Source organism: Saccopteryx bilineata, chromosome 1 (assembly GCF_036850765.1).
Source record: "Saccopteryx bilineata isolate mSacBil1 chromosome 1, mSacBil1_pri_phased_curated, whole genome shotgun sequence".
Classification (NCBI taxonomy): Eukaryota; Metazoa; Chordata; class Mammalia; order Chiroptera; family Emballonuridae; genus Saccopteryx; species Saccopteryx bilineata.
This window is the reverse complement of record NC_089490.1, coordinates 264527272-264551516: the sequence shown is the minus strand read 5'-3', so window position 1 is coordinate 264551516 and position 24245 is coordinate 264527272. Positions and strand designations below refer to the sequence as shown.

The window sequence follows — 24245 nt, the reverse complement described above, 5'->3', positions numbered from 1 at the left end:
TTTATTTTTTTAATGCAGTTTTAGGTTCACAGCAAAACTGAGAAGTACAGCAAGTGTTCCTATTCTCCCTGCCCGCTCTCCACCCCCTACGTACACAGCCATCCCAGCCACACCTTCCCTACCAGAGTGGTACATTTGTTACAGTTGATGAACCTGTATTTACACATCGTTATCTCTCAAAAGCCATACATAGGGCCCTGTCTTGGTGTTGTATATTCTGTGAGTTTGGACAAACATAAAATGACATGTATCCACCATTCCAGTATTGGTACAGAATTGTTTCACCACCTTAAAATTTCTCTATGCTCTGACTACTCAGCCCTCCCTCTCCCCTAACACTGGCAACCACTGATCCTTACACTGTGTCTATAGTTTTGCCTTTTCTAGGATGTCATATAGTTGGAATCATACATAATGTAGCTTTTGTAAATTGTTTTCTTTCATTTAGTAATATGCATTTAAGTTTCCTCAGTGTCTTTTCATGACTTCTTTTTAGCCCTGAGAAGTATCCCACTGTCTGGGTACAGCAGAGTTTATCTGTTTACCTACTAAGGACATCTTGGTTGCTTCCAAGCTTTGGCAATTATGAATAAAGCTGCTATGACACCCATATGTAGGTTTTTGTGTAAACCTAAGTTTTTGCATAAACACCAAGGAGCATAATTGCTGTATCATATGCTTAGTTTTGTAAGGAACTGCCAAACTGTCTTCCAGAATGGCTGTACCATTTTATATCTCCACCAGCAATTAATGAGAGTTCTTGGTCCTCCGCGTCCTCACTGGCATTTGGTGTTGTCAGTGTTATGGATTTTGGCCCTTCTAATAATAGACGTGTAGTGGTATCTCACTGTTGTTTTCATTTGCAGGCCTATGATGTTGATCATCTTGTCAACATGCCATTTGTCATCTGTGTATCTACTTTTTTTTTTAATATTTTTATTTTATTTATTCATTTTTAGAGAGGAGAGAGAGAGACAGAGAGAGAGAAGAGAGAGAGACAGAGAGAGAGAGAAGGGGGGAGGAGCTGGAAGCATCAACTCCCATATGTGCCTTGACTAGGCAAGCCCAGGGTTTCGAACCATGTGTATCTACTTTTGGTGAGGTGTCCGCTAAGGTTTTCTGTCCACTTTTTGATCAAGTTGTTTTCTTTTTGTTGAGTTTTAAGCATTCTTTGTATATTTTGAGTAACAATCCATTATCAGATGTCTTTTGCAAATATATTCTCCCAGACTGTGGCTTTTCTTCTTAGTGTGTGTGTGTATGTGTCTGTGTGTGTGTGTGTTCTTGATTGTTTTTCAAAATTATTTTGTTTTAGTTCCAGGTGTACAGCATGGTGGTTAGACAATAATATACTTCATAAGCTGTTCTCCTCGATATATCCAGTACCCACCTGGCACCACACATAGTTATTATAATGTTGTTACCAGTGTTCTCCATGTTGTAGTTTATATCCTCGTGACTATTCTGTAACGACCAGTCTGTACTTCTCAATCCTTCACCTTATTCAGCCAGTTCCCAACACCTCTCCCATCTAGCAGTTTTTCAAAGAGCAGAAATTTAATTTAATAAAGTCCAATTTATCCATTGTTTCATTCACAAATCACCACTTTGGTGTTATCTAAACAGTCATCACCAAAACCAAGGTCACATAGGTTTTCTTCTATGTTATCTTCTAGTAGTTTTATTCTTTTGCATTTTACATTTAGGGCTGTGATCTACTTTAAGTTAATTTTTGTCAAGGGTCTAATTACTGTGTCTAGATTCTTTTATTGCTTGTGGAACATTTCTATTTTCACAGATGTTTTTATTTTAGCATATTTTTAGAGGTACTTACTTTAATGTGATATCAAATCTCAATTTTTTTAATGAAATCTCATTTTTAACACCATTGATTAAGTATATTTTAGCCAATTATAAATTATCCAGATTAATTAATAAAATTATATGAAATAAATGTGTAGAAGTCATTTTACTTGACTTTAAGTTAAATATTCATCCTTTTTATGGCTTTTTTGCTCTTACTCTTTTACTGGTAGTAGTAGGGAAAGGTGGTTCTGGATTCCACCAATTCATTCTTAAAGCCAATATTTGCATATGCTATACAGTTGACCTTTGAATGCTTGGGTTTGAACTGCAAGAGTCCACTTAACATGCAGATTTTTTTCCCCAATAAACACAGTCAGCCCTTTTCATTTGCATCCTCAGGTTCAACCAATCATGAATTGAAACATTAGTTTTTCATTGCCAATCGCAGTTTCCTAACCATGGGTTCCGAACCATGGAACAAAAATACAGCTTTTGCTCTGAGGCTGGTTTAATTCACAGATGTGAAGGACTGACTGTAATTAAGTTAAGGGAGTCAAAAGTTATATAGATTGACAGTGTGTTGTTGGCACCCCTAACCAACCCCCTCGGCATTGTTCAAAGGTCAACTGTATTTCAGGCATTTTAGTAAAACCTTTTCGAGATCTTCTTTCATTAACCCTCATAAGAGCCTCATGGGGCTCGTCGGTTAGGGACCAGCTGTGGTGGATTTATTTATTACAACTCGATCATTTTAGTATTATTCCCATTCTATAAATGAGGAGACTAGATTCAAGGAAATTAAGTTATTTGCCCAAAGATCACACAGTAGTAAATGGTGAGATTGTAGGTCAGACTTAAAGAGCCCTTGTTGCTTCCAGAACACCAGCTTCTACCAACAGTGGTTTCATTTGAAGTAATAATCATGCTCACTTCGGCAGCACATATACTAAAATTGAAGTAATAATCAGCAGGATAAGAAAAAAAAAATTCAACTTGACTTTTAGAGACCTTTGATTCTAAATATCTATCTCCTGGACCTGGTCACAGCATCTGTCACCCATTCTCATTTTTGCAATACTTCCTACATTCCTTTTAAGAAATGCACCATCATGAAGGTTCTCTGTGATCCCGCATATTGAATTATCTCCCAGTTGGACAGTGGGTGTTCGATCAGATTACCTGGGTTCAGAGCCCTGCTCTGACAGTGACGGCTGGATGACCTGAGCCAGCAAACTCTTGCAAGATTCAATTTCCTCACCTGTAAAATGGAGCTAACAATACCTACATCAGAGTTATTATTAGAAAATTGAGATAATTCACGTCATGTTGTCAACACAGTGCCTGATTCTGAGGAATGCTCAGGAAATATTAGGTGTGAGAGTGGGAGGAGGATGCAGGGTAGTACTGTAGTATTGGAAGGCTTGACAAATTCCTCAAGCAGCACAAGCTAAACATTCTAAATTTAAATTGGCAGAATGTTAGTTCCATGGTCCTCTTGTAATAACCTCAAAGAAAAATATATAAAGAAAAGGTGAATGTTAATATACTTCAGATATGTTATCTATGACCAAGAAGGAATGTAAATATATTCATTAAATTTGCTAGTGCTCGATGGTTCTATTTTTAAATCTGTTGCGAAAAAGAGGAAAGTATAGTAAAGCAGGTTGTTTAGCTGAATGAAGATTATAAAATGTTTAGGCTTGCAGAGTTTAGTGAATATAAATTTAGCAATCATGGAGAAAGAGGAGGGGAAAAGACAAAATGACCTTTTCTATGCTGGGAATATACTATTAGAGATTTTGAACTCTCTTCAGAATTATTATTTTTTAACATACAGCATTTTGGAACAGATAAAAGCTATGTAGGTATAAATGGTTTATTTCTATTAGAAAGAAAGTTTAAAGAGCAAGGGTCCTTGAGATTAGCACAATATAGTAAAAAATCATTTCACCATGGTAATTCCAGATAACAACAAAGCCAGTACGAAATGAAAGTTGCCATTGTCACAAGCAATCAAGAAAGTATCAACAAGCACTCTGGTACTTTAACCATATCTGAAAGTTAAATGATGCTACAAACACAATAGAAAAGACAAAGTAGTGAGATTCCAGGTGAAATTTAGTGAAAGAAGATGTATAACTTGTATGTAGTTCCTTGTATTTCTTTAAAGGCAGTTTTAAACAATGTGCCATTTTTAATAGTTATTAGATTAAATTAATACTAATTTTCATATTGAGTTTTTAAATAACCTAATTTGTGTTTATAATACATGTTCAATATATAAAACATTGAAAAAGAACAAGAAAGAAAAAATCTCTAGTAACTTTATGTCCCACAGATAATCATCAATGCTTTTTATCTATCCTTATCTATTTATATAGAGACTTTTCCAATACTGGAAAAATTCATCCAATTTTTTATTATAAACCTTCAACAGTGAATAATCCAGTAATTAAATATTTTGCAAATTCACTGTTATTTCCTTAGGCTAAAGGAAGTAAAACTGCTGAGTCAAGTATGTTATTTCAAAAAATGTTTTGATGTATGATTTAAATATAAGCAAACACTTTGAGGAGTTTTGACAAGTGTAAACGCCCAGGTAAACAACCCCAAACCAAGATAGAGAACATTGGCCTCCCTCAGTGAGTTGCCTCCAGCCGGTCCCCTCCCCCAGCCACTCTGATTTCTGTCAGCTCAGGTATGCCTTTGATGACATTTTTGGTAGATTGCCTTCCAGAAAGTTGAATCATTTATACTTATACCAGCAGTGAATGAAGTTGCTGGTTTCTTCTTATTCTAGGTGTTATGTAAGTATGTTTTGTTGTAATATATCACAGGTAACAGATATAAATATTCCAATCTTTGCCAGTTTCTACTTTGTATTATTTTGTGTTTCTTTGTTAACTGGTAAAGTTGAACTCGTAAAATGTGTAAAGTTGACCATTTATATTTCATTTTAGTTGTGATTGTGGTTGTTAACTGTATAGTCTAATATGATTATGTATCTCATTGATTTACAAAAAACTCTAAAATATTAAACTAAAACTCTAAAATGTTGTTTTGTTTTAAATATTTTTACAAGTTTGTCATTGCCTTACAATTTGTTTATGGAGGGTTTTGTTCTGTTTTTAGCATGAAGTTTTAAATTTGCATTGCCAAATCTCGCAATCTTTTCTCATGTTTTCCGCCTAGTGTCATTCTTCAGGTCTTATTAATCCCAGGATTATATAAATACCTAGTTTTATCTTTCTCTAGTATTTTTATAGTTTTGTTTTTCCTTTATTTTGACATCTTTAATCCACATGGAATTGATTTGATGTATTACATTAGGTTAATATCATAACTGTATTTTTTTCCAAATTACTAACTACCACAATTGAATAATCTTGTTTCCTCACTGATATCAAATGTATCCTTTACCAAATCAGGTCGTATGTCTATTTTTCAGTTTTATTATTCTACATGGATTTTTCTGTCTATTCATATGTCAATTCCTTATTGCTAAATTATTGTAACAATATAATACAATACAATAATCTGGTAAGCAAGTTGTACTTTTATTGTTCAACACATATTTTTACTTTAAAAGCTTAAGCGGCTGAATAATGTGCTATAATTATTTTTTGTTAGTTAACCACACCTGGAAAAAGCTTAGACAATTGGCCATGGAGTCAATAAAAAGGCCCCATTATTTAACAGGTGGCTGCTACCTGAATTACGGCCCTAGTGCCAAAAAGGAACTAATCAGTCTTTAGACAAACCCCCTCTAGCTTCAACGTGATGGAAAAGATCACATGTGGAAAATAAGTGGCATGAGGAATAAAAAAGAACAAAATCTAGGATATTTGATTGCTATTTTCTGCTATAGGTATGTAAATGGTTTTTGAGAAGTTTGATCAGGTTTTTTTCCATCTCTCTGGTATTGAACAAAAAGCACAAAGGATTATCAGAGTCATAGACAACCTCTTACTTTCATTTTATATGATGTGAACCCCCAGGACATCTAGGATGGCTACATACAATTCAAACCACAAAAATCCTTTTCCAAAGACCTTCATTAATAATTTTTCTATTACCTGTTGTCATTTTGAATTGTTCATATCCCTTCTCCTTTTGGCTATTAATGCAAATAATCAAGTTAAATGTAATAATATTGTTCTGTTTCTTGAGTGCAGATAATTCAGTTGACCATGATAAGTAAAATATTGAGCTTGAGTTGTTTTTAGTAAAGATAAAAGTTATAGTAAGAAGCTAACTTTTACCGAACATTTACAAAGCACCTATCAATCTTTTTTAAACCTTTAAATTAGGTATCATTAGTATGCCCAAATTATATGGCAAGAATCTGAGACACAAAAAAGTTAAATAACTAAGTTCAAGATCTCATAGCTAGAAAGTTGTAGAACTCAGAAATTGTCGAGCATGCTTGGCTCAACAGTTTGATTCTGTTTGCTTTTGAAGACATAATCTCTTTTGATTTTGTACTGCAACAATAAAGTAGTGCTAATGGTTTTGTTGTTGTTGTTTTTGTTTTTTTGTTTTGTGGGGAGGGGTTGGTATTTTTCCCAAGTGGGAAGCAGGGGGAGGCAGACAGACAGACTCCCTCATGCACCTGACCAAGATCCACCTGGCATGCCCACCAGGGGGCGATGCTCTGCCCATTTGGGGCATTGCTCTGCTGCAACCAGAGCCACTCTAGCTCCTGAGGTGGAGGCAATTGAGCTATCCTTAGCACCCAGGCCAACTTGGCTCCAATGGAGCCTTGGCTGTGGGAGGGGAAGAGAGACAGAGAGAAAAGAGAGGAAAAAGGGTAGAGAAACAGATGGGTACTTCTCCTGTGTGCCCTGGCCAGGAATAAAACCCGGGACTTCCACATACTGGGCCAATGCTCTACCACTGAGCCAACCGGCCAGGGCACTGCTATTGTTGTTTTAAGCTATACTTTAAACAAGTGACTTCAGGACTTTATTAACTCTTGGTCAAAAATTGTCTAGCCCTCTTTATGTCGTGGAAGATGTCAAGTCCATATTTCTAATATTATAATCCTTGTATTATTTGAAGAATTAAAAATCAGCCTGACCAGGTGGTGGCGCAGTGGATAGAGCACCAGGCTGGGATGCAGAGACCCAGGTTCAAAACCCCAAGGTCACCAGCTTCAGCATGGGCTCATCTGGTTTGAACACAGTTCACCAGCGTGAACCCAAGGTCTCTGGCTTGAGCAAGGGGTCACTTGGTCTGCTGTAGCCCCTGGTCAAGGCACATATGAGAAAGCAATCAATGAATAACTAAGGTACCACAACAAAGAATTGATGCTTCTCATCTCTCTCCCTTCCTGTCTGTCTGTCCCTATGTGTCCCTCTCTCTGTCTCTGTCACACACACACAAAATCAAGTTATTTAAAAGTTTGCTTAACTTGAAGAAGAAGTTTCTGTCATACTTACCCATCATTTTTCATAGAAATGTGAATAGTATGGGATTTGCAGTCAGATCTGAATTTGAATCCCAGCTTTGAAATTTACTAGCTATGCAATCTCAGGCAAATTATAACCTTTCCAAGGCTGTTCTTTTAATGTGTAAACTGGGAATAATAATAGTATCTCTCTGACAGGTTAGTTTATGGATTAAATGAGATGCATTTTTTAAAGGATATAGCAAGATGTTTGGAAGAATCAGTGCTCAATAAATATTTTGTTGTTCTCACCTACAATATTGTCATTGATATTTAAGAATTTATTTCTCTAGATTTGACTACTGTTAGTAGATCCATCAAGATGATGATTGAAAATTACACTGTTTCTATAATGTTTGACAGTTCCTACGACTTTTTCTTGGTTAACTCAGTGCGAGTTGCAGTGGTTAATGTTAGTTTCTATCATAATTCTTAACATTCTCAAATAAAATAATTTTGAGATTTGAAACTTTTACAGTGAGTAGTAATTTCTCATTAATACTCCTCATTAATATTGTTTTTTTCCCTTGAGGCTAGTACTAAAAAGAAAAGAGAAGACATTAATTATGAATGTAATTTAAATAGAAAGCAAGATAATACCATCACTTTAGAGAGCATAGAATTATAAGCTCAGTGTAATGTCAATGTTTTGCTTCCCTTCCTCTCTCAGCCAAGTTCTAAAGTAGTGATAACAGGAACAAGAAGAAATGTGATCATCTACAGGTCTCCTAATTGGTGTGTTCATTTCATACAGGAGCATAAATAAGGCTGCAGAAGACCAGCACGGTTTTCATGAATAGGTCTGTCAGAGTTGCTGACCCTGGAAACTTGATGATTTTAATTTTAAGCCCTCTATTCAATGCCTGACATCACTTCTTTTTCTGTTGTTTTTCTTCTGGTTGAAGAAAACTCTTCTACATTTACTCTACTTTCATATAGTTTGCCCTGAAATAAGTTGCTCTCACATTAGGGAAGTTTGTGATAAATAATAAGTTACATAATAATAAGATATCTGTATTAGTTCATTAAGTATAACAAATGTACCATGCTAATGTAAGATAGTAATAATAGAGAAAATTTGTTTGGGGGTATAAGGGAACTCTGTACTATCTGCTCAATTTTTTGGTAAAACAAAACCTCTTTTATAAAATCAATTATTTTTATTTTTTTAATGAGAGAAAGGGAGGCAGAGACAGACTCCCATATGTGTCCCTACCAGGATCCACCCAGAAAGCCCACTAGGGGGCGATGCTCTGCCCATCTGGGATCCTTGCTCCATTGCAACAGGAGCCATTTTTTAGTGCATAAGGTGGAGGCCATGGAGCCATCCTCAGCACCTGGGGCCAACTCCCTCCAATTGAGCCATGGCTGCAGGAGGGGAGGAGAAGAGAGAGAGAAGCAAGATGTGGGGTGGAGAAGCAAATGGGCACTCCTCCTGTGTGCCCTGGCCTGGAGTCGAACCCAGGACATCCATACGGTGGCCCAACGTTCTACCACTGAACCAATCATACAGGGCTAGTAAAATAAATCAATTTTAAAAAGTAAATAAATTTTGAGGAATATTATTCCGAGTCAGATGCCATAATTGTAGTAAGTAAAGCAATGGGATACTGTACAGGGTAGATTGTTCAAGAAATGATGTTGAAACAAGTTGGTAGTCATTTGGGGAAAATAAGTTAGAACTTTATCTGACCCACTATACCAAAATAAATTTTTTAATTGACAAATGATGAACAAGGACAACAGAACTATAAAAGTGTTAAAATAAAATATAGGTGGATATTTACATGGTCTTAATGTGAAGAAGACCTTCTTAATTAGACTTCAAAGATAAAAACCTTAAAGGAAGAGACTGCTCACTATGACTATATTAAAAAGTATAACATTTTATATGAAAAGGAGGAAAGAGGGAAAAGGGGGAGGAGTCAATGGAGGAATAAAGGAGATAGGTAGCTGAGACTCCAGACAGATTCTCTCTCTCTCTCTCTCTCTCTCTCTCACACACACACACACACACACACACGCACACGCACGCACAAACACAAAATTAAATGACAAACTAGAAAATATATTTGCGATTATGTGATGAATAAGGATTTGTGACAGAGAGAAGGACAGAGAGAGGGACAGATAGGGACAAACAGTAAGAGAGAGGGATGAGAAGCATCAGTTCTTTGTTGAGGCACCTTAGTTGTTCATTGACTGCTTTCTCTTACGTGCCTTGACCAGGGGGCTATAGCAGAGTGGGTGACCCCTTGCTCAAGCCAGTGACTTTGGGCTCAAGCCAGTGACCTTTAGGCTTAAGCCAGTGACCATGGGGTCATGTCTATGATCCCGCACTCAAACCAGCAACCCTGTACTCAAGCTAGTAAGCCCGCTCTCAAGCCAAATAAGCCCACGCTCAAGCCAGAGGGGGTTTCAAACCTGGGTCCTCCGTGTCCCAGTCCGACACTCTTATCAACTGTGCCACTGCCTGGTCAGACAAGGATTTATATTGTTGATATATTAAGAATTCTCACCAATCTGTAATAAAAAAGGTGAAGGTACCATTTTTTTTTACCACAGGCAAAGACACAAACATACCTATCACAAAAGAAGAAATACAAATAGCCAGAAAAAAACCCCATGGGGAGTAGTGGAATGGCTCTAACTATATTAATCAAAACAAAATGAGGCACCTCTGTTGACACAAATGTGAAATGGTAGATCCTTTCTGAAGGGAAGTAAAACCAAAAATATGAAGTGCCTTAAAATCTACAAATCTTTTTTCTAAGAATTCTACTTGTAGGAATTTATCTTGAGCATTGGTAAAAATTCTCTATTACTAGTAATGTAAACACCTTATTAAACAAGAAATGAGAAATTTATCTGAGAGGAAGCTTATGGAGTAGGGCTATGGCACAGCTGGATCAGAGAATTCATCAATGTCATCAGTCTCTTGTTTTTCTGTCTCCTGACTCCATTTTCCTCTCAGTTGAACTTGTCTATAGGCAGACTACCTCCAGAGGGTGGCAGAGATGGCCTTGAGAAGCTCTAGGCTTATATTTCCATTCTGGACAATCTAGTAGTTCCAGACTAAGTTCGTGAGTCAGTTCTGTGTGACCTCACTGAATTCAGATGCCCATACCCTTATCTAATGACTGGTTATTCTAAACAGAACCATACCAAGTGTCCTCTTCCTGGGACAGGATAGGGGTGTTATCCCACTTCAACCACATGAACTGGGAGTTGGGAAAATTCATTTTGAAAAGAAAAGAAGATTCTTTTTACCAAAAGAAAGAATGCTGAACCAGACCAAAGAAATAAATATTTACTACAAATTTAAAAATCCAAATATTTATTATTCACGTTGATATTATTTGAGGCATAGTTTATAAAGTTGGAAATTTGAACAGGCCTAAGAATCCTAAATTATGGGGTTGATTGTAATTTATAGGATCAAATATATACTGATACTACAATACAATGAATAAAGTGATACAGATGTCTAGTTATTTGTGTAAAAGATGTTTATGGTGTAATTAGGTATGAAAAGCAATTATAAAATATGTACATTATGATCCCTTCAAATATATTATATACACACACATACATGCATACATACATGCATCAATATCCATGAAAAAAGTACAGGAAGTGATATATCTAAATATTTGCGGTAGTTATTGATGAGCTATGCAGTTATAATTAATTTTATTTGTGATTTTTTTTATGCTTTTGCCTCAGGATTGTTGTGTTTTGCCAAAGAAAAAGCACACAAGACAGTGAATATGTTAATCATGCTATAAAAGTTGGAAAAATAAAATGAAATGTTTATAATTCTTTAATGCTATAAAGTTTCTGGCCTTTGACTGGCGTATGGTCTAGTATAGATGGGACACATTTTAAAAGTACATGTATAAGCTCCATAGGTAGGTAGGGTCAAGTGAGTTATGTGTGTATGGGATTGTACATGAAAACACTTTGCGAAAGGCTATGCAGTATAATAGAGTATTATATAGATGATAAATATATATATGCAGAGTTTATATATAATCCACATACACAGAGTGCAGAATAAATTGAAATGATGGTGTTTAGACCGCACTTTCACAAGTATGACATTTGAACCTCATTCTGACTCTGGGGTACATAGGGTACATATTACCATCCCCTCATCACCAGTGAGGAAACCAAGGCTGGAAAAGCAGTTTTCTACAGAAAGAAAAGACTTTTCTACAGAAAGATTTAGTGACTAAGTTGTACCCCAAACTTAGGCCTTCTGACAGCAATCCACAAAAAGTTTCATAGAAAGTGTTACAGAAATTGAAAGTGCAGTCAGAAGGAAATGGGAATTAGACTGGGCTCTGAGTGGAGAGGGGCTGAGATCAGTGGGGAGGGGGTGGAGGGCTTTCCAGAGAAGTGACATGGATGTAAGATCCACAGTGCACTGCGGCCCCTCTAGGACAGTGGTCCCCAACCTTTTTTGGGCCACGGACCAGTTTAATGTCAGAAAATATTTTCACGGACCGGCCTTTAGGGTGGGATGGATAAATGTATCACATGACCGAGACAAGCATCAAGAGTGAGTCTTAGATGGATGTAACAGAGGGAATCTGGTCATTTTTAAAAAATAAAACATCGTTCAGACTTAAATATAAATAAAACAGAAATAATGTAAGTTATTTATTCTTTCTCTGCGGACTGGTACCAAATGGCCCACGGACCAGTACCGGTCCTCAGCCCAGGGGTTGGGGCCCACTGCTCTAGGACACAGCAGGCATCATCCTTCAGAAGTCAAATGTGGGCAAACTTGAAAATTGTTGTGTCTTGCTGAAATTTTTCTTTAAAAATTAAAAAGGCTTTTTATTTCTTAAATGTGTCTCCACCACTCCGTCCCCCATAAAAAAAAACCTAAACCAGGTGATTTAAAGTTTATAATCCATAGTCCCATGGAATGATAAACTTCAGTAATAACCAGGAGTTATTCAGTGAGGCTTCTTAAGAATTATAACTGAATAAAGAGGTGAGAAGCTATCAACATGCTATACTAAAGACAAATTATGTGGATGACAAAGTTTCATAAAGAATGGCAAGTCCTTTCAACCCAAGTAAAGGAAGGCTGTCTGGGGACATGAATGCAATTCTCCCCCACCTCGTCCCTCACAGAGACTGAGTATTCAGAAGACAAAGGTCAATCATTAGACATTTTAGCTCACCCATTTGAGAAAGATAAGTGTTGGATTTTTCATAGCATACAGTTAGTGGTGGTGGAAATCCTTTGTTTTAGCTTTTTGAATATTAGTTTTTTCTCTGGTGTTGTAGAATTTAAAAGGAGAGTTACCAACCTGGACAACTCAAGGGTTTATAAACATTATTGCTAAATAATTTGGAATTTTGCATTAATACAACTCAGGAGAAAGGTGAAGAAAACTAGAATGCTAGCCAAAAGTTTTGGAGGTGACTGGCTACCCAGCAGCATGTATTCAGCAAACATTTATTGAGGGCATTCTTCCTGCCCGGCATTGTGACTGGTGCTGGTGCAAAGGCCAACAGAATAGAGCCAACCTAGGGAGAGAAACCAGAGAGGGGACAGAAGAGCGCCTTCACCACACCCCCTTGGGAAGAGCAGGAAGCTTCAGGGAGGGAATCGGGCTGGCTCATGGAGGGGTGACGCCTCAGGTTAACAGGGAGAGGAAAGGTGCATCGCCATAGAGAGGCAGCAAGGACACCAGAGAGAGCAGGTTTTGTTCGGGAGACTAATAATTCAGGACGCCTGGAGCATGAAATGTGATAGGGAAAGTGACAATAGGAGCTCGAAGAGGGGAGCAAAAGCCAAATCGTAGAGACTATATAAGAAATTTGGGTTTCCTTGTATAGACAATGAGGAAGCACTGAAGGGTTTAAAACAGGACAGTTTTCATGGCTTAGATTTACATGTGTGTGTGTCTGACATATATATATATAGACATATGTCTATGATAAAAAGACCTGGCCATCATCATCAACCAGCAAGCACTCTTCCACAATTAGATGCCTGAGGGGAGATTGCCAGACATCCACCCTTAGGGGCTCAGGCCCTGGCCCCTGTCTCTGCCCCACTTGGACCTCCAGGTATGGGCTGTCCCTACTAGTATCCCCATTGTAGAAAGATTAGGAGAAACTGGGGCTGAGATTCCGGATGGCAAAACTTACAGGCAGTAAGGGGATACAAATTGCAGTGAACATTAATGCTTTTTTTGTTTTTAGGCAAGTGTTCACCTAAGCTACCTTTTTCCAAAAGATGTTTCCACATTGTTCCAGACATTTTTATAACTTCTTTTTTGGAATTTCTGTAAATACCAACCTGGGAGCCATACAAATAATGATTCTTGTCTCTTTATAGTTGCATTTTTAAATTTTTGTATTCCAAAATAAGCGCTAACGACCCCATCTGATATTTTTTTAATCCTACTCAGTAGACTTAGCTCTGAGTTAACTTTGATTTATTCCTAAAGTTAAATCCATCTTCACAAGATGAAAGTTTACCTCTGAGGACATTAAAAACGTGCTTGACTAACTACTTACCAGCTAACTCCAAGTTTCTTGAGCACGAATCTTGCAGACTGTGAACTGGGGGGGATCCTGGCGCCTTTCCTGTCTGTCCCGCACAGTCACTGTGAAGAGAACGCCAGACAGCACATAGAGTGCCGTCGGCGCTTCCTACTATTGCCTCACACTTTGCAGGCAGTTCCAAAATACACATTTGTTCTGGTGTCTGTGTGTTCGTCTCCCTAATAGACAGTTCACTTTAGGAGAGCAGGGCTTGGGTCATCTTTGGCTTTGTGTCCCTCGAGTCTGACATTGGGTTTCACACATAAACAGCACTCAGATGTTTGTTGAATGAATAATTGAATCTAGTTCCTTGCCTTATCCTCAAAGCATATATAAGAAATGGATAACACACTTGAGATTATTCAGTTAAAATAATTGGCTCAGAGGCCACTTAAAGCTTCTTCAAGTATGTGAGCCGTTTGTCATTGGAAAGCATCTGTTCTTCATCTCTGAAGGGGCCAGGACAAATGGCTGATGATATCAATCAATCTGAAAGTGTAAAGTTCTTAAACTTTAGTGCTGCGGTCTTAACTTTGGCTGTATTTAAAAATGACCAGGAAAACATTTGCAATCACGGCTGCCGGGCTCTGTCCAGGACAGTTCCGTCGGTTCCTCTGGAGGCGGAGGGCTGGCCCGGCGTGGAGAGTTTTCAGAATGACCCAATTGGTTTGAATGTACAACCTGCATTTGATACCGGCCCCTAAGATTAGACTTTGAGAAACATTGCTTTAAAAAATAGCCTCTCTAATTCAACACTAGGGGCCACAGCAATGGGAAGAGCACGGGCCTGCTCCCAGGGCAGCCCTCACTGCTCGGGCGGTGGGAAAGTGGCCCTCTGTGTGCTGAGCTGCGAGGTCACGGAAAGTGGGCTTCTGCTGAGCGGGAGACTTTCCCCCGAGGCTGTCAGACATTTTAGAAGTCTATCACAGAAATAAAAGAGAGTCCTGCCCACAGAAGGAGGGTCAAGTGTTAGTTAGGCAAGCCAGTTAGTACCAGCCAGCAGGCCTGACCTGCACAAAGGGTCTGAAGGCTTTGATTCACAGCACAAATCACCGTTGTTGGCACTGGGAGGGAGTACAGCTGTGAACAAGACTCAAACTGTCTTGAATAACTGACAGTCTGTTCACAATTAAGTGGACAGGCAATTACAGAACGGTGAGAGCTGATGAAAGAAACAAAGTGAGGTTGGTGAGATAGGAAGATCCCTTTGTTAGAGGGCTGAGGTGTTTCAGTCTAATACAATAGCTGCTAGTTCCTGCTCAAAGGAATGCTGTAAAAGAACTGTGTAAGAAAGATTATTTTAGGACCTCTGGAGAGTTGTAAGGAGAAATAGTACAGGTATAGAACAGCCTAAGAGGTGCGGGCTAAGTTCCTAAATTAGGGAGACTCAGAAATAGTAAGGAGTGATTTATAGAGTTCCCAGTAGAAAAGATAGCTTTCAGTTACTTACCGTATTTCCCCATGTATAAGATGCTCCCATATATAAGACACACCTTAATTTGGGGGCCCAAATTTTGAAAAAAAAATGTTTTACATAAAGTTATTGAACTCATTTTATCATAAAATTCATACAACTCCTCATCACTGTCAAAACTCCCATCCATTAGCTTGTCCTCATCTGTGTCTGATGATGAATCACTGTCTTCAACAATGAGCGCAAAAACAAGTGCGAAAAAGTGGGAAATGCAAGTTAAAAAAGCTACAACCACTGTATAAGACGCACGCAGTTTTTAGACCCCAAATTTTTCAAAAAAGGGTGTGTCTTATACATGGGGAAATACGGTGCTGTATGTCTGAGAATGAGTACCTCTCCTACCTTTCCCATTAATTGCTGTCATATCTCAATCTGTTTCGTAACTATGTGAGAACTTTAAAAACTAGTTAGCAAATTAGTGAAGTTAGTCAAGGTCCGGGTCCTTTTCAAAGAATCAGTTGCTTACTTTTGTTTATAATCCCACAGTCTCATACGGAAAAGGAAAAAAAAACCTTACTTGTCAAACACAACCTCTATGAAAGTGGTAATCCTCCATATTTCTATAACACACTAAAGTCAGTGCTCTTATTTGAGAATCTGAGCTTATGTGAAACTTTTTAATAAGAACTAAATTTTTGTCTTTGCCTTCCAGTGAACAAATCTTAACATTTTCATATGTAAATCATCAATGTGTACTTTATTCCAAAAAATTCACTGCTCTTTGTTGGGCCATTTCCACAGCCAGCCACAGAGTGGACAGTCTTGAGTTATTGGTCTATACAAGCTCCTAAACTCCCAGACCCTTGTGTACCTGAGTTCAGTCTGCATGCGCATTCTCACAGGAGACTGTAAAAGGGGGCGTGCTTTCAATTCCTGCAGTCTGTGATTTATGGAGGCACACAGGTCAGGAGTTAATTGTGCTGAAAATCATAATAACTGTTTTGTTTGCTTTTTAAAATGAAGTGATTGAAGCATGTTGAAAGATAAATGGATGAAGCATTTTTGATTATGCTTTTATTTTTATTAAAGATTAAATATTATTGCTGAGTAACCAGCCATGCTAAGTATTATGATATTAAAGCTGAAGTAGTATGTAAGCTGATAGCCCTTTCTCTCCTCTGGGTGTAGGTTTGTTATTAATCAAAATGTTGGACTTGTTCAGTGCAGTGGCGTATGAAACAAACAGTTGAACAAGACAGCTACTCTAATTTACAGCTTTCTGTTTTTTCAAATTTGTAGGCAAATGTGTTTCTTTCTCTGGGCTCTGTGCAGTGGTTCACATGTCTAAATGTTATTTCTTATACTAGAGCCAACTCAATCCAACTGTTGTACTATTCTTTCATGGTACAGAAAGAAAGAAGGTGCTTTCCCGTGGCTTTAATTGACAAATTCTGGTAAAGTCATTTTGAAACATGAACAGTCGCTACTAGAGATGGATATTATACAGAACACATCTGCATTTGGGGGCAGAAAATGGGACCTTTTTTAAAAAAAAAATGGAAGGATGCATATATGGAAAGGTATTGATAAGTTAACTAAGATAGTGGTTTTGGTTTTTTTAGATCAATATAGAAGTATTGAGTGAAATATTTTAAAGGGCATATGATTTTAGCTATTTCCTGGTTTTGGCCTAGGTGTTTGCACAAGAGTCATTTGGAAAACTGCTAAGACTTTTGAAATACAACACAGGGACTGGGCTCCCCAGTGTGTGTGGTGAAGGACCTTCAACAGGACATTCTTCCTAATTTTCTAAACTTGGTCTCAACGGTGGTAATACACTTACAGCTTCTAAAAAGTGCACTTTGTAGGGAATATAACACAGATTATAAGAAGTGTCAAACAAAAGACTACCTCTTAATATCTGAAACAAAAGGCTGAATTTATTACTTACCGAAGTTAGGAAGAGCTATGCTTTTAGACACAGTCTCTCTAAGCAAAGCAGTTTACAAATCAAATTTTTACATAAATTTGGGGTTAGGATTGTTTGCTGGTGGACATCAGCCTAGAAGCACATTATTCCGGAATGGTTGTCAGTGATTAGCTGGCATTCAGAAGCTTGTTCACTGGAGTGTGTCCGCCACCAGTTGGCCAGCTTTCGAAAGCATAAAGGCTGTCACTGATTAGTTGGCTTTCGAGGGTGTATTTACTGAAGTGAGTTATCACTGGTCATTTAGGTCTAGAGCAAGTCATCATTAATTGATTAAATTCGGTGTGATTATGTTTCAAATCAGTTCTAGTGGTCACTTGTTACCATGGCTGCAGAACAGCCTTTATCTAGGAGTTGGAGATTGTTTTATTCTCAGAAGCTAATACTTAAACACTAGGAAATTGAATGCACAAGAAAATCAGGCTCTGAGGAGTCTATCTAAATTATCAATGATCCTATGATATACTTTCTAAATGAGGGTGTCGATTAAAGCAACAGGAAGTATAAGGTCAAGAGTTCTCACAAGTGAGGTAGCATGTTTATTTATTATTGAAGTCAGTTATGAATTTGAATGCAAATAATGTATTTTAATAATAAATTATAAAACTGTGAATGTGATTTACCTCATTTAGTAAATTAAGATTTACTAAATCATGCCTGACCAGGCAGTGGTGCAGTGGATAGAGCATCAACCTGGGATGCTGAGGACCCCCAGTTCAAAACCCTGAGGTCCCAGCTTGAGCCCAAGGGGTCACTCTGTCTGCTGTAGCCCCCCAGTCAAGGCACATATGAGAAAACAATGAACAACTAAAATGCCACAACTCTTGAGTTGATGCTTCTCATCTCTCTCCAGTCCTATCTCTGTCTCTCACTTAAAAAAAAAAATCATCAAGATCATTCATAATATGGTTCGTACTCACTGCGTTACTATATATAAGCTTTGTCTCGGATGGAAAGGGGTGGGAGTGATAGTAAAACTCAACTTGTCATCCCGGATGAACTATAGCTACTGAACCTTTAATAACTGTAGTACCACTAATATTGTAACATTTTATTTTCTTCCCAAAATCTTTCTAGGATTTTTTTTTTAAATCTGAGTGTGTCCTTGGGAGTTAGTCACATTAATAAACTTCACTCAGAGTTTGTGCTACTGCAGAAAAAAAGAAACTAATAGTAGGATTTCATCTGAAAGTTTATAACTGGTATATGTGGAGTTTAATCCTATAGGCAATTTAACCCTATCTGCTATGATAAAACCTTTGTAGTTTTGTTTACATATAAAAACTGAACTTTCCTCTTTCTAAATTCATTCAGTTGCCCTGAAACCTTGTCTTTTGACTTCCCATTTATTCCTGACACCTCCTAATGGGGACAGAGCTAATCACTTACATACTTCCCTGCGGCTAAGGATAGCCAGCTTATGACCACTTAGAAGTCAAGCACATGTTGATACCTTAAGACCAATAAGCATTTGATAAAGTAGGAAAGTAGGGTGGTTAGATTTGTTGTAATCAACAGTAGTAGGAGAAAATTAGTCCACAGAGCTGTGCCAAAAGCTTAATTTCTTTTTGAATGGAAAAAAAAAAAAATATATATATATATATATATATATATATGCGCGCGTGTGGTGTGCGTGTGTGTGTGTGTAATTTTTTTAACTCAGTAACTCCACTGAGAAGGGAGTCATAATACCATTTGAACAAGAATTTTCTTAACACATTACCTGCTCTTAACTCATTTAGCTACTGTAAGCAACACAAAACAAGAAATCAGGTAGAGCTGGTTTATTGTGCAGAGTTCTGCTCTGCACTATGGCTCACTGGCTAAGAGAGTGTGCTTTTTAAAGGAAGCCGGCCGAATGTTCTCTGAGTTTAGTTTTAGGAGCACTGCTGTGTAAACCCCTTTAACCTGCCGTCAGGAAGGGAACCTCAAGTGAACACCGAGGCAAACAGACTCACTACTAGAAATACAAGCCAACAGGACAAACTCCAGACATGTTTTTCGAATTCAAGTGTTTTCTGAGCAGTTGGTTTCCAGGTGGTACAAGCACCAGTAAACACAAACGCCTCTTTGTATTCTGTACGCGTAGAGTCCATTATGCCAAGGACAGTGTAGTGTAGGATTTCTGCTTTCGGTCTTCATGGCAAAAACACTGAACTGCCTCTCTCCCTCTTTAGGATGTCGCATGTGCTTCAGTTTGAGGATAAAAGCAGGAAAGTGAAAGACGCAAGCATGCAAGACTCAGACACATTTGAAATCTACGATCCTCGGAATCCGGTGAATAAAAGAAGAAGGGAAGAAAGCAAAAAGCTGATGAGAGAGAAAAAAGAAAGAAGATAGAAACGAGAATACTGATAACCCGAACTAGTTGGAAGTGTGCCTGCAATAAATGGCCTTACAACAGTCATTGTTCCCAACAGCGCCACTTAAGGGCATGAAAAGAAGTATTTTTGAACCTGTTGTACAGTTTTGAAACTAGTTATCTCGTTATCTACATTGTGGACTGATGTGAACAAATGTTTTTGGTTACTGGTACACACCTTTGTTCCTTACTGACTTTTTATATTGTTAAATGTGAAATAAAATCACTTTCTTTCGTTTTCAAGTTAACCATTGCAGACTGTGTAGGCCTGTGTGTGTGTGTGTGTGTGTGTGTGTGTGGTTTTTTACCCTAAAATATGTGTAGGTTTCATTTTCGAGATTTTTTTTTTATAAGAGGTTCTTACAGAAAGAATATTTGAGGAAAACCTCCCTGACATTGTTACTGTGGTACTAATTTTAGAATATAATTTAAAAATTATATGGCTCTGGCCAGTTGGCTCAGTGGTAGAGTGTCAGCCAAGCGTGTGGAAGACCCAGGTTCGAGTCCCAGTCAGGCCACAGAAGAAGCGCCCATCTGCGTCTCCCCCCCACCCCCTCTCCTTCCTCTATATCTCTCTCTTCCCCTCCCGCAGCCAAGGCTCCATTGGAGCAATGTTGACCTGCACGCTGAGGATGACTCCATGGCCTCTGCCTCAGGTGCTGGAATGGCTCTGGCCACAAAGGAGCAATGCCCCAGAGGGGCAGAGCATTGCCCCTGGTGCTGGTGGGCATGCTGAGTGGATCCCAGTCGGGCATATGTGGGAGTCTGTCTGACTTCTTCTCTTCTAACTTCGAAAAAAATACAAAAAAAAAAAAAAAAATATATATATATATATATATATATAATAAAGATTGATTTTGTTTTGTTTTGCATATAAATATCTAAAAATAGCCAAATCACTAAGACTCATTAGTTTCATGCCTTAAATCGTGAGGAACACCCAAGTGAACCTTCACACCTGCATGTATGTAGGTTAACGCTTGGGTTTTATTGACACAGTCAAGACAGATGCTACTGTGAGCCAAGCCCACCGCATATGGGGCCTGACACAGGGCCACCTGCCCATTCTTCTGCCCTTCTCAGCACAGCAACAGCAGGAGCATGTGCAGAGGCCCCATTCTGGCAGGACATCTCATTCAGAATTTAGCCTTTGACGGCAAGTATTCATAATGGCTATTTGCTCTATATTCTCTATATTTAGTCACAGTTTTTTTTCCCCTGGAATCTGAATGCTAAAATTATACCACAGGCTAACTTTCAGTTACCTCATAAAACCTCACCAGCCACATCTTCTCAGATAGTGTCTTATCAGCTCTCTCTTTCAAAATGTAACCCAATAGGCTTTTTCTAAGAGCACTAGTTCTCAGAATGTCCCTGACATTTCACAACAGCAGCTGCAGCATCGCCTGGGGACGTGTTAGAAATGCACGTTCTTGCTGAACGGTACCCCTCACCTCCACCCCCCTCTCAGATGAATGAATATGAAACTCAGAACCTAGAGGGCTTGTTAAAGAGACTGCCAGCCTCCCCGCTGGTGAGTCATCTTTGGAGATTGGCAACATCTACTGAAGTTAGAGATGTGTAAATTGGTGATTCAAAAATTCTGATCCTAGGTCTATACCTTAAACATTCTCACATGTTGCTCAAGGAGACCTGCATGTACACTGAAGCATCAACCAAAGAATTCATAAATAAGTTGTAAGTTCATACTATTGAATACTTACTGCATAGTGGTGAAGATCAGTAGGAAACCAGAGCTCTATGTACTAACATATTTTAAACAGAACATGAAAAAAAGACTATATAAAAATTTAAAACACAGCATACCATTATATATTGTTTATGGAGGTGCACATATGTAGCAAAAATAGAAAGCATGTATGGAAATAGTGGGTACTTCTGAGTAGGCAGAGGAGTGAATATAGAGGGAGTTTTGCTTGTGTTTGTAATGTTTTATTTCTTAAGGTAGAACGTAGGTACTAAATCCTCACTATAGTATTCTCTATACATTATGGTATGCCTGAAATATGTCATTTTTTTCTTAATGTTCTACCTCAAACCTGAAGTGAGAAAACAATTCCCAATACAAACAAGAACTTTTTATTTTGGTTCAGGAAGCAGAAAGTTTCAAAGAGGAGAAGAGGAACGGGATAGTGAGAAATGGCAACACACTCAAATGTGGAGTGATTAAATGCAAAGTCACCAAAAAGGAAGCCAGTGTTTAGAAGTATGTCCTATCTTTTCCTCACCACAAAGTTGTAATGTTAGTTATATTATTGATATAAAGCAAAATTTTGTTTTCTAGACTTACAAAGGTTCTGTCAGTTATGAAATGATTTGCACTTGATTTGTTTATATTGAAGTAGCCGACAGGTTTCTGTACCATTCTAACTTGAATGTGTCCACCTTTACCAGTGTGGTATTGTCCTCAGAGCAGAGGGAAACACAGGCCTCAGAACATAAGCCAGAAGAAGAATACTTGTAGGTTTAAAGAGATAAATGAAAGACAAATTAAACCCTGAGGTTGGTTCAGTGCTTCTCACCCTGGTTTATTCATAAGGAACTGAAAGTCCACTGAGATTAGAATCTTATCAGAAGAATTGCACCAGGAGAACAAGATTCACTTTAAACTTAACTAAGTAATAACAATTTTTAAAAGCTTAAGACTATAATAACTAAATTAATTATCTGTTAAATACAGGAGTGGAGCCAAAGTAGTTTTACAATTGTGGGTACGTGAAAACACAGTTTATTCTTGTATTTAATTATTGTATTGTATTGTTTTCCATACGGACAACTGTAAACCTACTTTTGCCCCACCCTGTATGGTATTAACTGTGCTTATAGTAAAACTTTTGGAAATGCCACAGTAATATACTTGGGCCACATGAATTGCAAATGTGTGTGTCTGTGTGTATCAGTTCAAAGACAAAATATGAAAACATGTCAGAAAATTAACCTTTTTAGTTCATTCTAATTTTATATTTATTCGGTATATTTCTCTTTTGTGTGTCTTATTTCAGGATGTGAACCTGAAACAGTAAAGTCTGTTAGCATTCTTGTTCATTGTTTATGACAACGCTGGGCATTCTGGAGAGCACAGGGAAAAGTAACTCCTAGCGATTTTTTCTCTTTTCCTGACAAGCCATTTTTCCCCTTTGATCGAAGCTATTGGCAAGGTGAAAGTTAAAATTAACCTTAGACCTCTCTTTTCTCAACAGTTAATTGAAATAAATACAGATCTCTCTAGAATTTGTAATGGTGTAATAAATATCAAAATGCACGCTATCACATGCCCTCAGCTCTCCCTGTATGCTCTGAGGTCACACAGTAATGCACCTGCTGCATCTAAAAATGGGGGCATCCTAGAACAAGGTCATTAAAAAGTGTGAGGAGATGAGTGGTTTGCTGCTGTTGTTTTTAGAACAAGTTCAATAGGCTATGGTCCTTATCAAACTGTCACTACCAAGTTTCTTGCTAGGATCTGACGTGTGTGGTACATAAACCCGTTCTGTTGACTGTTGTTTCAGTGTGGCCTGCCTGGAAAAGGTTAGATAAATACAGAATATTGCCCAAACATGCTGTTTAATCTTGTTGATAACAGGAAAGAAAATGGAGGTGTGAAGTGAGTTACCACTGAGGGTTGTATCAGTATAAGCAATTTGTATGTACGGGGTGTAGAGAAGTTAAGAGGGGTTACTTTCTTTAACACTGTCATTCACAAAAAAAAAAAAAAAAAAAAGCAGATCTGGTTTCTCTATGGCTTTGACTCTCTTCCACTGACTTCATACAATGTATCAGGCAGCACCACTCTGCTTACTAGAAAGCAGGTTTCCCTGTCCCATGTATATTTTATCTTCTTCTTTTAGCTTTTAACAAAGAGAAGTGAAGCAGGAACCATTCTCTAGAGAAATCCTTTTTAACAAGGATTTGAAGATATTTGAATTCCAAGAGAAATAATAAAACCCTGAATCTTACTAAGATGGGTATAAAAAGTCCCCTGCTTGTAGACAGAATACTCATCTATTCCCCCAAACCCTCCTCACCAAAGCCATATGTCACAGGTGCTACGAGTTTCAGGAATCCCGTGAAAAGCTATTTTTAGTAGTGTAATGGTAAACTGGCTCTTTTAAAACAAATGACAAACAAACACACAGAAAGAAAAGCCCTGATTTGCGGCAGCATTTGCCAATTTCCATGGTGTAAATACTCACCATGGCTAAATTTGTGCTACCAAAAGAAGCCCCAGTATAAAACTGTTATTAAACTTGACCCAAGATCACATTCTTCATGTGTAGTTCCATTCTATGTGATTACTTCACACAATTTGGTCAAGTTCTAAGTTCTGGCAACGTCCACACCCTATGTTATTATGACTAGTTTGTACCTTATGATTCTCTGTAGATGATGTTTTGAAAGCCAGTGGTTTACATTTCTTTTTCCCTCTGCTAGTCTTTTTGCTTCAGTCATATATCTGACTCAAGAAGCAAGTAAATGTCACAGGAAAAAAATAGTAATTATAGCTCCTGGAATTATAATGGACAGACTCATCATTTAATCTTTCACCCTTCCTTCCTTCCTTCCTTCCTTCCTTCCTTCCTTCCTTCCTTCCTTCCTTCCTTCCTTCCTTCCTTCCTTCCTCCCTCCCTCCCTC

General features: G+C 38.0%; 1 protein-coding gene across 1 annotated transcript in view; it reads left to right on the top strand.

The window, feature by feature from the left end:
• The window catches only part of CWC27 (CWC27 spliceosome associated cyclophilin), a 215258-nt gene extending 195419 nt beyond the window's left edge, over positions 1 to 19839 (top strand). The window contains exon 14 of the mRNA XM_066253591.1: positions 19407 to 19839. Coding sequence (XP_066109688.1) covers positions 19407 to 19569 — 163 coding nt within the window. The 3' untranslated portion in view covers positions 19570 to 19839. The remainder of the gene's footprint in view (positions 1 to 19406) is intronic.
• The last annotated feature ends 4406 nt before the right edge of the window (positions 19840 to 24245 follow it).